Source organism: Lycorma delicatula, chromosome 9 (assembly GCF_047948215.1).
Source record: "Lycorma delicatula isolate Av1 chromosome 9, ASM4794821v1, whole genome shotgun sequence".
Classification (NCBI taxonomy): Eukaryota; Metazoa; Arthropoda; class Insecta; order Hemiptera; family Fulgoridae; genus Lycorma; species Lycorma delicatula.
Window position 1 is genome coordinate 131,245,417 of NC_134463.1, and position 14,834 is coordinate 131,260,250.

The 14,834-nt window shown below is 39.5% G+C and overlaps 1 protein-coding gene across 3 annotated transcripts in view; it reads right to left on the reverse strand.

Moving 5' to 3' along the window:
• Positions 1–14,834, reverse strand: part of LOC142330329 (uncharacterized) — a 291,326-nt gene that overhangs the window by 181,821 nt on the left and 94,671 nt on the right. For all 3 annotated transcript variants that reach the window (XM_075375555.1, XM_075375554.1, XM_075375553.1), the window contains exon 2: positions 1,504–1,631. In XM_075375555.1, coding sequence (XP_075231670.1) covers positions 1,504–1,609 — 106 coding nt within the window. In that variant the 5' untranslated portion in view covers positions 1,610–1,631. The remainder of the gene's footprint in view (positions 1–1,503; positions 1,632–14,834) is intronic.

Sequence of the window (14,834 nt, forward strand, 5' to 3'; positions counted from 1 at the left end):
TGTGTGTGTGTGTGTGTGTGTGTGTGTGTGTGTGTGTGTGTGTGTGTGTGTGTGTGTGTGTGTGTGTTGAATGTTTACAAAATTCGAAGAAAACAGGATGTAATAACAGTTAGAGTTAATTGAAGAACCGATAAAATATTATTTCTTGCTTGACTGCTTATCTGAAGGGCGGGAAAGTCATATCTGTTAGTCGCTCGCTGTTCTGGGCTTCACACACGCCACACCTCACCCGGCGATGTCCTTGTGAGTCTGTTAAAATTTGTATTTCTCCTCTACTACTATATACATTACGGTCTCTTTCTCAAAAAAGAGTTATCGATTTTCGGGACTCCAAGAAAAAACGGTAATCGATCATCGTGGTCCTGTCTAAAGCAAAGCGTTACTTGTGACACTTATTAAAAAATTTCACTTCTCGTTTAAAGTCGTACGTATATAGCGGTAAATCGTGAAATCTACTGCGCATTGATGAAGTTAACGTGTACGGTCCGGGCGTAAACAAGACCGGCCCATCATTAGCCCAGGAGTACCGGTCGATTCGCCCTGCCGTACTAACAACATACAGTTCACGATTCGGTTATAAATCTCAATTCTATGACGACTACGGCCTTTTACGCAAACCAAATTTTGTTATTTATAGTCTAGAGTCCCGCGCGCATTTAAAATTTATAAAATCACCTATTTTGATAATAGCAGTAATAATAATTATAATAATGTAAAGATCTTAACAACGGCTAATGTATCTTAATTATATTTTCTATCTCGCATTTTCACACGTTTCACTATCTACAGAACGATTATATTTTACCGGATATATTCTTAAAATATAATAGAACGACACATCCCCGATTATTAAAAAATATAAAACGGTAAAAGTATTGCTATTGCGTCACAAAAATCTAACGAGTTTCATATATCGACTGACTCAGCAGACCGTGAAACGTGGAGAGATCCTGCAAAAACAGTATATAAATATATACATATATGTAATGAATTTATATCAGCCTCTTATCTCCCTTAACGCGTCAGATTTAGGTAGAATTATCGATTTTAAATTTGAGATTTGAATATAAGGGGCAATTTCGGATATTAATCGCCGAAAAGTAAATCGATTTTCACTAATTGTACATTTTTATTTTTTAATTATTACTTTTCTAAACATTTTTATTCAAAAACCTTACCTTACCTTTAATTAAAAGAATTTAAAACGATTCTGGTTTTTACTAATTTAATAGTTAATTACGGACACATCCGACAGTCGGATGACCGATTAAAAACGTTCTTACTTTGTGTCTTCGAACAGAGACAAGAATCTACGGATTAACAGATACAAAATTATATTACCTTTAAAATGGATAGATTAATGTCACGAATCGTTACTGCTGTTGACGGTTATGAAAACATGTAAATAACTAAAAACACAAAAACAAAATATTTTTTATACTAAGAGAACAACAGTATATTTATCGTAAACTATCTGCTACGGACAAATAAAAGAGGACTTACCTTTATCTGGTGTTTTAAAAACACTAGCCGGGAGACATTCGATGTCTCGTATGAAGTGTAGGCAAACGAGTGCAGTCGCTAGACCGCAGTACGCACCCGGCTTCATTCCTACCGACAGTTACTCGCTCCTGAAAAAAAATCGAATAAAATCTCGTTAGATATTGTACATCAAGCGCTCCAGTATTACGATCGCAGACTACTGACGCCAAACACGAGTCGCTTCTGAAAATGACAAGCCGTTCTCAAAAATAACGATCATCTTAAGCGCCGCTTATTAAGAAAAACAAGGAATGAAATAGTTTTCCGTCGATTTCTTCACCGAACTGTCCGGCAACACTCTTGACCGTTAAATATCCTCTTCTCTTTAGCACCTTTTCTACCCGAGGCGCTTTGCGCATTACGACGGGAAAGAAAAACGGATATGAAGAGTCCTTAAAAAGTATTTGATTTTCGTGAACGCATCCTAACACGCGCTATATTATTTCCTATTTATTTTTATATTTTCTGTCAGCATATAACATTTTTTAAACCTATATTTGAATACCTATATCGCATAAACTTCATTGTCGTGCGATTCCTTCCAAATAATCTAGACGCAGCACTGACCTTTTTCTTTTTAGACCCCAGAACCACCGTAATGTATTTCTTCAGAGGATAATGAAGATGACATGTATGAATGTAAATGAAGTGTAGTCTTGTAGTCTCAGGGTCGACCGTTCCTGTAACGTGTGGTTAACTGAAACCCGACCGCCAAAGAACACAGTTATCCACGATCTAGTATTCAAATCCGTATAAAAGTAATCCTTTACTAGGATTTGAATCTTAAAACTCTCGACTTCCAAATCAGATTTACGATGAAATCAGATTTATGATGAGTTTAACCGCTAGACCGACCCGGTGGGTTATCCAGACGTAGTACGGCGCCTGAAATAAACCTTACCGATTAAAAATCGCGAAATTACGATTTCTCAACAATAGTAAACAAAATTACTTAATTTATATTTACAAAAAAGTTAATTGACGATCGACGAATACCGTATTAAATTCATTTCAAAATTCTTGCTTTGTAGAAAGCATAATACAGTAAAAAGATGCCCTAATGAAATTTTGTATTTAAGGTCGATTTATCGATCGATTACAATAACACCAAATTCAGTACAGCATAATGACGAATATACGGCTTACAGAGATATAAATCTACGAAAATATCTCGATATCAACTAGGAAGAAAAACTTACACAGTATATGAAAATTATTTTTAAATTTTCAGTCTAGCAAAAATTCATATATATTTCTTTTATAAGACTTAGAACAAAAAGGAAAAATAAATTGCTAAACTGAAATTAATTAAATTTTTATAAAATACTTCTCATAAACTTTATACTTTATAAGATTTATATAAAATAATTTAAAAAAAATATATAATGCAATGTTTCCTAGCAACTGAGGTCATCTTAACACGGCATCCGTTGCGTTGTGTAATTTGTTTGCTTAGTTTTGTATCGTTATCGTACTGTCGTTGTTTTTCGTTATTTCTTATCGTTAAAACAACAGCGTTGATCCCGCAACGTAATTCGAATTAATTATAGAGAAATTTAAAATTGTAGTTATACTCCATCGTCGGATAACTAAATTGGTTATATCAATATCACACCCCCTTCTCTACGGGCCTTACCTTCGTGACTTAACTCTGTCCCTGCGACTTAACTCACCGTTCCTCCTCAAAAAATCTCTCTTACTATACTTTTTTTCCACGTCTTCGTTCACACGTTTAACAAATTCTGTTTTTTTGATGACGAGTAAGGTACACATATTTCTCTTTTTTTTTAAGGTGGTCAACATCTTTGAGACAAGTTTCTTTAAAACGAGAGACGAACAGTACCTTCGTTCATCAACTCCAGTCGACCGATACAAATCTGACTTTTAAAGCGTTTGAACATTTACGATACAACAAACGGATAAGGATAAACTCTTCAGTAACAAAAGTAATGACAAATTAATAAATTGTTATTATATGATTTTTCCGTTTTCAATTCTTTCTTTTTAAATAGTCATACTGTTAATTTTAATGTGTACTTTAAATTTATAAAAAAAAATTATATTTAAATTCAGAATACAACATCGAAAAACCATTCAAAGAAAACGAGAACCGTCCTCAGCAAGTTCTTCTGTATTACAAAAATGCATTCAAAATTAATAAAGAAGCACGGTAAAAAATCACAAAGCCGCATTCTCATTAAAGATGATACCTAGTAAAACTTTTGCAGCGGAACATCCCTCATTTGATGACTGCCGTTGATAGAAGATAATCGTGTAACAGCCAGTCTGTCCTTTAGCAATTTCATCGTTGTTTTTTTCTGGGTAAACATCGTCTTATGTTGCAAACTCCACAACCGCATGGAGTCGTATATAAACCTTTAGAATAGCTTAAAACCTTAAAATATAAAATAATATCCGACAACGCTTAACGGCATCCTATCTTGAAAATAGAGTTTAGAAATTGTACGGACAATATATTCAGAATAACATTTTACTGTGTCCAAAAAACTTTCTTCCCGCGTTCTTTGCCGATTAAATTCTGCCGCACACAGACTCTAAGTTATTTCTAACTCCATTAACATTAATAAATACTGTGTGAATGATAACTTTATTTTCCGTAGAACATTTATTCCATAACGTGGATCGTCTTTTTGTAACGGATCAATATTTCATTAAAAAATGAGAAAAAAATTTTTTTTTTTTTTTTAAATCGCTTACGTAAATTTTTATAGTTATTCATTTAAAACCGATTTTACTTAATTTACCAGTAAGAAGAATAAATCAGAATCAAAAAATTTTACCGATACTAGTGCGGTATGACGCAGTAGTACAAACAGAAAGAAAATAATAAATAAGATGCAGAAAAAAGTCGATAGAGAAGAACAGCAGGGCAGAGGAATTCGCCTTGCAAAATGACAAACAAAATGAACAAAAATAACCGCAGATAAAAATGTCGAGCATAAAAACCGGCGTAAAAGGAAACGAATAAGGAATCGTATAAAATTAATCAAACGACTGAGGAGAAATCTGTGCCGTACTTTTTTTAGTATTCTTATCTTCAAAATAACGAAGAAAATGTTGGAAACTTTGTTTTCGAGTCGCAGCTAGCGAAAGATTTCTTCTCTAAAGGTGAAATAATGTACTCTAATATTCTACCGACACATTATCGAGAAAGATTAAAGCTTCGTTAAGCGTAAAATTTAATTTATTAAACCGCCGATAACCAAACATTAAGAAAAAAAAATCCAACAGATTTAAATCTAAGAAAGTAAACGGCAATAAAAACCGAATACGACAAAAACATTCTAAAACTTTTGTACAGCGAGACGTATAATTTTGGTCGTCTTATTTTGCCGTACAAGAATCAATATTAAACAATTAATTTCGCTCAGCAGTGTGCGTACGTATTTTATTAAACATTTTTTTACCTTTAGAGCAGGAATATGGCGAAATATTTCGCCAGCCGTAATTCGAAAACGAAACGTTTTCGGACCTACGTTTATATAAAATTTATAAAAGCGCTCCGTCTCGTTCTCGCGAGTTTTATTTCTTTAAAGCTTTAAACAGAATCAAGTTTATATATAAAACACCTACAAACAAAGAATCGATACGCGCCTACTCTACCGTGTATTGTATCAAGGTAAAAGCGGGAAACGAGAGAAGATATCGTGAGGGTTTCGCGTTACGCTCAGTAAAAAGAAAATTCCTTTATATAGAGGCTACCGCCTACTCACGCCGTACAACACACCCTCCTATCGTTTACTGACATTACCTTTACCCTCTATCGTCTTATCTTATATCTCGCATCGTTATCACAGCTTTCGCCTTCATCCGACGTCGCTTCTTCTTCTTCTGCTCTTAACCTAAGCGCTTCGATATTTAATATAGTCGTATGCCGTCCGAGTCTTTTACAACTAGTTATTAAAGGAAAAACGAAATACCTTCCTTTATTACCGCGCAGACTTAGAAAACCGGAATATGTTACACGATAATCTCCGATGGAAAAACTACACGCGGTAACAATAATTTAACTTTTTTTAAAATTACCGACAAGTCTTTTTATTTCATATCTCTTTTTTCTCTTCGTCGGTCTTTTTTTTCAAGTTCCGATAGTTATTTTCTGATTTTACACCGTATATAAAAACAGAGGGAGAGAGAGAAATTTAATTTAAAAACGCGTAAAATAAAAAATCCAGCGCAAAGAATAAAAACAGTGTATACATTTTTAGGATAATTTCGTTACTTAAGAATATTCGAGTAGGATATTAAAACAGTTTCTTGTATTCCAGATAAGAATCGAACCGATATTATAGAAACACGAATCGGAAATAGGTTTTATCTTATTATCGACTCGAATGACGAATCGAAAATAAATTCGTTAAGGAAAAAGGCGCAAATGTAATACACATATAATATTCACGGCTTCTCGCAGATCGGTAGTGCCCAAACTATAGGTCTAGGAGAAAAATGTTATAGGCGGTAAAAATTTGAACGTAATATTAAAACCGTTAAAACAAATACTACTTACAGGAGTACGAACGGTCCGATTTTAAATCGGTTATCAGAGTCCTGAAGCAGACCTTGTATCGAACTATGCTTGAAACCTTCGTTAACTCCAGACATAAGTGAAAACGTCATTCTGGTTTTAATAATCGTGAATTTTTGTAATCTACCCGTATTCTTATTAGATATTTCTTAATGTATCAAATTTAAGTCATCTGTTGAATAATCTTCATTCCACAAAATAAACAGATTACAAACGAAAATAAAATTGACAAAACAATATAAAATAATAAAAGTAAACGATTATTACATAGTGGAACTACAGTAATAACTGTATTGGAGGTTATCGTTCGTTATTTTTCAACGAGCAAAATAATAAACTAACCGTTTATTGAATAACGGTCAAGTCTGGATTTCCAAAATTATACGATACAAGTCTTGCGAAACTAAAATTTCAGCTAGTCACGAGATTATATATACATACACGCAGATTAAATAAATCAGAACGTTAAATACAGTACAAGAATACGGTGATAAAATTGAATATGAAATTCATCCTAGATAAAAAACCGGAAGAAAAATAAATATTAATAAAAATATGAAAATTTTAGTCATCGATTTCACCCACAATCACAGGGCAATCGATTAAAAAAAAAAAAACTACATCTTCAATTGACAATAACCGATCGTAAATCGATAACGAAAACCTTTTAGTCTTCTATGGACTTAAATTCCCTTGGTAAGCGATTAAATATTTTTGGACCTAAGTATGAATAAAAACGTTTAAATTCAATTCTTGGCCTAGGAGTAATTACTCTATCCGCTTGCCGCAAAGGCCAAAGTACCAAGGATCCTATTCCGTTTGCAGTCTTCGTAATAAGTCATTAGTGTTCTATAGAAACGCATACGATGCAGCGGCAAGATCTAAGGCCTCTGAATAACGGGAACATATCAACCCGTACTTTAACCTTGACTCTACAAAAGCGTAACACAGCGATTTCAGAACTCTAACAGGGAGATATTTTTTTAAATAATAGAATTTATTTACGCAAACACGTAATTGCTCTTTGAGATTAGCAATATGAACATTCCAGGATCGTCTACTGTCCGAAGTAATGCCCAAGTACTTCATAGATGTAGCGCGTGAAATATCCTCGCATCAACAACCGGTATTAACCTTACATCCCAACGAGTGATATTTAATAGGTTCGACATTTTCTGCCGTACTGTGCAAATCGATGTTCATGTAATTTGTTTTATTTATATTTAATGAAATTCCATTCGTCATAAGCCACCTGTGTTATGATCCTCAGCAGCCTCCACGTCACTTTTAATTCCAGACTGAGAGGGTGACACGTAACAATCATCTGCAAAGGTGGTCATGTGCCCTCGACGTAAATCATTAATATATACAAGAAACAGCACGGTCCAAGTGCAGATCCTTGGGGAACCCCGTAAATTACTTCGCCACCCTTATTAAGTACATTATCGACTCTAACTTGGTATCTACCACTCGAGTAAGACTTAAACCGGTTATCGCACACGCCTCTAATTCCAGCCGCCCAAAGCTTTTCTAATAGCTTCTCCCGTTCGATTACAGCAGATGGCTTTTCAAACTCCAGCGATAAACCTGCTGTCCTGCTGCCGGCGTTTTTATTATGAATCTAATTCATTAATGTCAAATCAATCGAATATTCATTTATATATCATTTATGTCGAATCAAATCTATTATCGTTAGCGTTCTCGCCCTAGCTCTAATTTTAGAAATCGGAAAGGAATAACGGTATAAATTTGGAAACGTTAATTCCGCCCGGTCATCCAAGGTAAGTGTATCGCAAGAAACTGAAATTCGAAATCCGCTATATTATATTATAACCGCTGTATTATGTACAGATTGGCGCACGAAATGATCCGATATTTGTTTTGCGATAATCGTTTAGGTTAATGTGTTTTACGACAGCAGTTCTTTCTTCTCTTCCAGAGTGCGTTGTTTGTATATCGCTCCAAGACGGCTGAAAAAATAAGACTAACTGTTGAAGAGCGCGTAAAAACCGTGTTGGTTTTTAATGAAACCAAGTGTGGTGCTATCACAAAGAAGGTTTCGTGCACATTTTCAAACTCGGCGGTCGCCCTCATTTAAATCAATACGTAGACTTTACGAAATATTTAATAGTGACGGCTGCCGATGTTTGTCCTCCACAGAATATGGAAGCAGCGTCAGAGCAGCGTTGCTCAGGAGCCCGGGCAAATCAACAAGAAAAGCAGCAGCGCAAATTGGGATTTCTAGGCGATCTGTGCGGCGAATTTTAAAAACCGATTTGCATTTGTAACGGTTGACAACAAATATCAGAGAAAGGCATTCGCTGAACAGAGACGTATTGTTAAACAATGTTAGGTTTTCAGATATTACATTTTCACCGAGACGGGATTGTTAATAAGCAAAATGTGCGTTTTTGAGCTTCCAGAAAATCTACACGTGCTTCATGAAAAGGTGCATCACGCGCTCCATAAATTACGGCATGGGCCGCTATCTCGAGTCGTGGGGGAATAGAACCGTTATTTTTTGGACGACGAACAGTAAAGATTATCTAAACATGCTGCTAGATAATTTTGTTCCTCAGGCTCTTGCAAAAGGGTTTCTATTAGAAAAACAGTGGTTCTTGCCGGATGAGCCAGACCGCACACACTAATGTTGTTTTAGACTTTCATCATCGAGGCGTGCAACGAGATAACCGAGGATATGTGTCGTCGAGTTACTAACAAACATAGGAGAGTTCGTGTTGAATAAGTTTCTAGACGTCGATCGCTTCTCGGCCTCTGGCCGCGTGCTGTAAAACTTGTGTTTACTGCTACCGGTAACGATAATTTCCTTTCTACAAGTACAGCGTGCCTACGTTCAGTGGCTGTCAGTCAATCTGCGCTGCTGTGGAGTCGGGGCTACACAGCCGCGTAGTGTGTTGCAGTAGTGCCACTGTCGGCTAAGTAAGGACGTTTCCTTTGTTAAATCGTGTCCCCGTATCGTCGGTTCGTGAGGCCAAAGTATTTTTCTAGACCCTCTGGCAGGTTCGGGAAGCGATTCGTTCCGACCTCGCCGGTGGTCTGACTTACGAGCTTTTTGCTTTTGACTTTTCGAGCGGATAATATGAAAACGGACGGTTTTGATCGGGAAACAGATTGTGAACGCTCACCAGGTCTTAATATAGGTGATAAGTTTCATTCAGGCTGAAAATGTAGTGTCTGGTGTTACAGTCGGTGCTATTTCATTTAAAGCTGCTACGGAGCAATCCGGAGGAGGTTGCTTAAACGACTTGGTCGGTTTGGCCAAGGACCTGGTAGCCGGTGATCCCTTCCAGCCGAGGTCAATCCAGCAAATTTCCGCAGAGACCCCGGTCCTCTGCAAAGGAGGTCTCTGAGGTCTCCACGAGGGTAGCGGAGTGTCCTTGTGCATCGGCAGATTGCACTAAAGTCCTGCTGAAACCTCTGCGTCGAGCTGTGCGGAGAAAACGGTAGTTGGAACCGTGCAGGGAGAACGAGGCTGTGGAGGGCGAAACAAGGAAACTAGGACTAAAGTTCGTTGTTGCGAACATTTCTGGTGGTATGTTTTTCTTAAATTGCCTCGTATTTCGAGACATCAACTAGAAATTGGTTCAAATTAAAGTAGAACTAGGCGCGGGGTTCGTGCTTCCGCGAACTCTGTTAGCTAGTACAGAGAGTAACGATGTAGGACATTCAAGATATCCGGACGAGGCCTACAGCGAAGGCAAAAGCTGAGTTTGAAAATCACCGATGTAAATGTCTACAGAGGCATTTACATGTGGCACCCCAACGAGGCATGGCTTATTACTATGAGATGTAAAAAGTTAGACGGCGAAAGACGACTCCCGTTAAAACCCATCAGGGCTAGGAACTGTGGTGGGGGTGGTGTGGAGACCGGAAGAGTCACAAGGCGGGTGTCTTCCCCTATGGGGTTGGGATGTGGAGGGCGCGTCCTCACTAATTCAAGGGTGGTGAAGAACAGTGATGTGTGGTCGGCCCTAAGCAGGAGGTCTCGGGGGCGGAGCCTTCTATAGAAAGGTCTGGCTCTGGGACCTGATGGTTTGGGGAGGATCAAGGAGAAGCGGACTAAATTCTCCTCAAAGAAGTCTCGTATTTCGGTAGAAGCTCAACAGTTAGTGTACTCTTACCTGTCCGAATGTAGGATGATGGTTGCTGTGCTGGCTTGGAAGTGTGAAAGCCAGGCGTCCTTCTCTCCCCATTCATGGTTCGCGCTGTAATCTGGGAAGGAGCAGTTGCTGCCATGTCTTGCACTAATGAGCGGGGTAGCGGCTGGGCATGCGCATTCAGAAGGCGAGCTCTGAGCACGTCGGACTCACCCGTCCTATTCCGGTAGGAGGCCCCGAGATTTTGGGCGCGTGTACGGTGCATCCTTGTCAGGATAACATAGAGCCAGGTCTGACTTCATTCGCATGCAGTCGTTAGGCTTTCCTTCACTTAGTGGACCCTCAGTATGCGGCGTCCGGGGGGATCTGTGAGAGGCTTATCCGCCCTAGAACGACCTCACTTACTCTCTGCGCACGCTTTCTAATTTCGCGAGTGTTCAAGGGCAACAATATGATAAGTACGCCCTTATAGATTTTCTTCTTTGATAGCCTTTGCTATCGAACATTAAATTATAAATTCTAACTGCTATTTTTGCTTATTTTCTCTTACACTATTCCAACGACGTCTACCAGAGATGCTGATAGAGCGAGTGTGACTAACTTGGCGGGGCAAGATGAGATTGTAGCCGGCACCTCGTCACGGAGAGAGCCTCTTCTGCTCGATGAGCGGAATAGGCTGGAGTGCCTTTGTGTCGACCTGCTCGTCGCATTGGACAGCGATAAGGGACGTAAGGTGAGCAGGTAGACCATGGAGAAGGTCGAGGGCTCCCTGCCTGCCATACGTTTGCTGATCGAGGACGTGCGCCTCGAACACGCCAGGGTGGAAGGCCAGGTGACTGGCATCCAACAAGCCTCAAAAGAGGCAGTGGGTGGCGTCCGAGCTCTGTTCGCAGAGCTCAAAGAAGCAGTTGTGGCTGAAGTGACTTCAGCCAGTGCATCGTCCGTACAAGGGGCGGTGCAGAAAGAGATGGTGACCATGCGAAAGGAGGCGAAAGCGCCTTCTTTCGCTGAGGTCGCTAAGAAAGCGCCACCCGCCACTAAGGCGAATAGGAGCGTCCCTTCTGCGGTGCAGAAGAGGCCTTTAAGGTGGAGTCCAGCTGTCCTCTTGTTTCCAGAGGAGAGAAACAAGAAGAAGATGACGACAGCCGACATCGAAAAGAAGGCTGTGCTGCGGCCGGTTGTGGGCACGCTACAGGTGCGTAGTGTCAAGCGCATCTCCGGCGGAGTTGTGCTTGAGGTTGCCAACAAGGCTCAAACGAGACTTGTTCTCTATCAAGAGTGGGCCAAGGCTAGTATCAAAGCCAAAGCCCCGGTCAAGAAGGGTCCGAGGGTACTGATATATGACGTGCCGTCGAACATCGACAAGAAAGACTTGCCGGCGGCCTTGTTAAGGAAGAACGCCCAGTATCTAGAGGGCATTACGGAGGAGGACTTCTCTAAGGAGTTCTCCGAGAGATTTCGTCGTCTCAGTCGTGCGCGCGATACGTACACTGTGGATGTGGAATGCTCGCCCCGCATGAGAGATCTGATGCGCAGTCGGGACCGGTGGTTCATCGGTTTTGGCTGCTGTCGGGTTGTGGACCATGTGGCGCCGTTGCACTGTTTTAAGTGCTTCGCGTTTGGCCATCTGGCCAAACGCGTTCGAGTGAGCCTCTCTGCCGCACCTGCGGTAAGGAGGGTCACAAGATGTTTGACTGTTCTGCTACGCAGGAGAGCCAACTGACCTGCCTTAACTGTACTAGGGCCGGCAAGTCAGGCGAGGAGATAAAGCACGCCACCATCAGCGTGGACTGCCCGGTCAGGAAGCGAGCCTACGCCAGGGAGCTGCACCGCACCTCCTATGAGTAGGTTGAAGATAGGCCAGGTGAACGTGGCCAGTTTCAGGACTTCCCTGGACAACTGCGTTCGGATCGCGGAGAAGCTTAAATTAGACATCGTTTTAATTCAGGAGCCATATTGTATACGGCGCCGGGTCCCAGGACCGCGAGGAGCCAAAATCCTACATTTGAGCGGAGCTGACTACGTGTGGGCTGCCACCTTTGTGGCGAACCCTGGTCTAGGAGCTCTGGTGGTGTCACAGTTCTCGACTGCGCACTACGTCTGTAGTGAGATCAAAATTGGGAGGAAGAGCATCTTTGTCTTTAATATCTACTGTCAGTATCGTGACCAGCCAAGGAGATACATTGACGTGCTACGGACGTACGGAAATACGTACCTTGTCATTGGCGGAGATTTAAATGCGCACTCGGCGCTTTGGTATAGCGATAGGATGACTGACAAAGGCGATCATCGTTTAGCGATCATCGGATGATCATGTTTGACTATTCCTTGGGACCTGGTGTGAGAGTCGCTACCGCTGTTGAGGGACGGCTTCTCACTCGTAAAGCGGATTGGAGAAAGTTTGACGAGCTTTAGCAAGCCACTATTTGGGATGAGGGCGGTATTCTCCCGAACTCGGTGTCGCGTATTCAGCGGCGGCTGATAGAGATAGCTGAGGCCTCGATGCCGCGTGCACGAGGGGCTGTGAAGTCCTTCGCCTGGTGGTCTAACGACTTAGATAGACTACGGCGAACGATGTATAAGGACCGAAAGCGGTACAAGAGGTGTAGGAACCCCAGGTGTAGGCGGGCTGTCTTTCTTGACGTGTATAAAAACAGCGGAGGTGATTTGTAAATACTCTTTAATAATACCCTCGTTTTTAAGGGCAACGGGTGCCCAGGTTCTCTCCAACCACGTGAACTTGAACTAATATTTGTTACGGTTCCGCCTGGCAGCTGATGAGCTGTGCATCTGCCGGAAGGTCGAACATCGTATGATCGTTCGACTGCCTAGCTCTTTGGGGGTCCAGACCTCAGGCCACCCTGAACTTAGAGGTCAAGGGGGAAACTGGCCACTCGTAAGTGGCGTGAACCGCATTATCGGACCGTGTAGGTGTTCCTTGATGCCGTTGCTTTGTTCAACCGGCATCAGTAATTTATTTAAGGGAAAGATTCCTACCTCACTGCTGCGGGAAGCTACCCGAGAGTTATGGCTGACCAACAGCCAATTAAAGCTCCAAGCGCTTTAATATTAGTGGACAGGTACTTGCTGGCATTCAGCGACCTAGGCGTGGCACCGAATTGCTGTATTAACGTGATAAATTTAATTTATTGAATGTCATATATATTTTGTTTTTCTATGACAAATGAGCTGTGGGACACTAACCAAGTGGTGTATGGCAGCATGCTTATTTCGCTCACGCAATTACGTTAGCTGTAGGAGCTAGTGACGATACTGGTCGCTAAACTTATTTTTAGGCTCAGTATCAGTTTATGGCACAGATATTAGGTCTTATGATTTTGGGCGACCGAATGGGGTGGTGGCGGGAGAAATGTCATGCAAATCAGTCATGAATGCAAATCAATTACCGGTAACGGATAAGAATTTGTGACCTCTGAACGCACTATTAATTTCGACAATCGTTTAAAGTAGATCGTCCGTAAAATATTAGCATTACCGCATAAGATTTTCCATTTAAAATGTTAAGATATGCGTTTAGTCGACTGCTAGATTAAGTTTTCAGAAGTTCGCTTTAGTTTGAAAATAACGATCAGCGCTAGTCTCGTGTACTTTATGAACCCTTATCGATCGGTAGTATCTCGCTTAAGAACTTTCAATAAATCTAATCTTTGTGTCTATGTATCGTTTTAGTACTCCGAAGTGATTCTGATTATTTAGAGGAGTTTATTCGTTTAAATTACGTAGGTCTATATTTTTTTTTTCTTGTAGGCGAAACGCTTTGTCGTTATCAACTTAAAAACTAAAAAAATTAAACAAAAACTTACTACTAATATCACAGGTAAAAGTTTTATTTAAAACTAATATTACAGCCGTAAAAAATGAATTAAAAAAATAAAATAAAGTTAAATAAAATTTAATAAAAATAGAAAAAAGTATATATAATGTAATATAATAATATAGATAATAAAATAGAAATTAATAAAGTCCAAGAGTAGCGCAAAGGGATCCTTCTTGGATTACGGAAAGAATAAAAAACATCACTATACTTAAAACTAATATCACTAAAAATGTATAACTAAGATCACAGTGGGAAATAAGATAAAATTTAAAACAATATATATATATATATATATATATATATATATATATAAATATATATAAAGCATTTAAATAAACATCAATAAATCTAATAACTAAGTCCGAGAGGGGTGTAAAAAATCCCTTCACGGATACAGAATAAAAAATAAAATAAAAATAAACACGTTAAAATAATTCTTCAAGTCTAGAACAAAAAATATACACCACAATTTTAAATTTTGAGTAAAATATTAACAATCCGTAAAACTAGCAACACCGGGTCTAAAACTTCCTTATTACTGCCCAGAAAACGTTTTGAAAACCTTTTCACGTTATCATGGCCCGGAAAAAGAAAACTTAAAATATATATATATATATATTTTTAAAATTAATGAACATTAAAAAAAATACATACACACGAGTATAAAACTAATATAAAATATAAATAGTTGTAACAACAAAACATTAAATAGTATGCAAAATACTAATATGTTGAAGAAATAAAATTACTCGGGTTTAAAACTTCTTTGACATTGCCCAGGATTCGACGA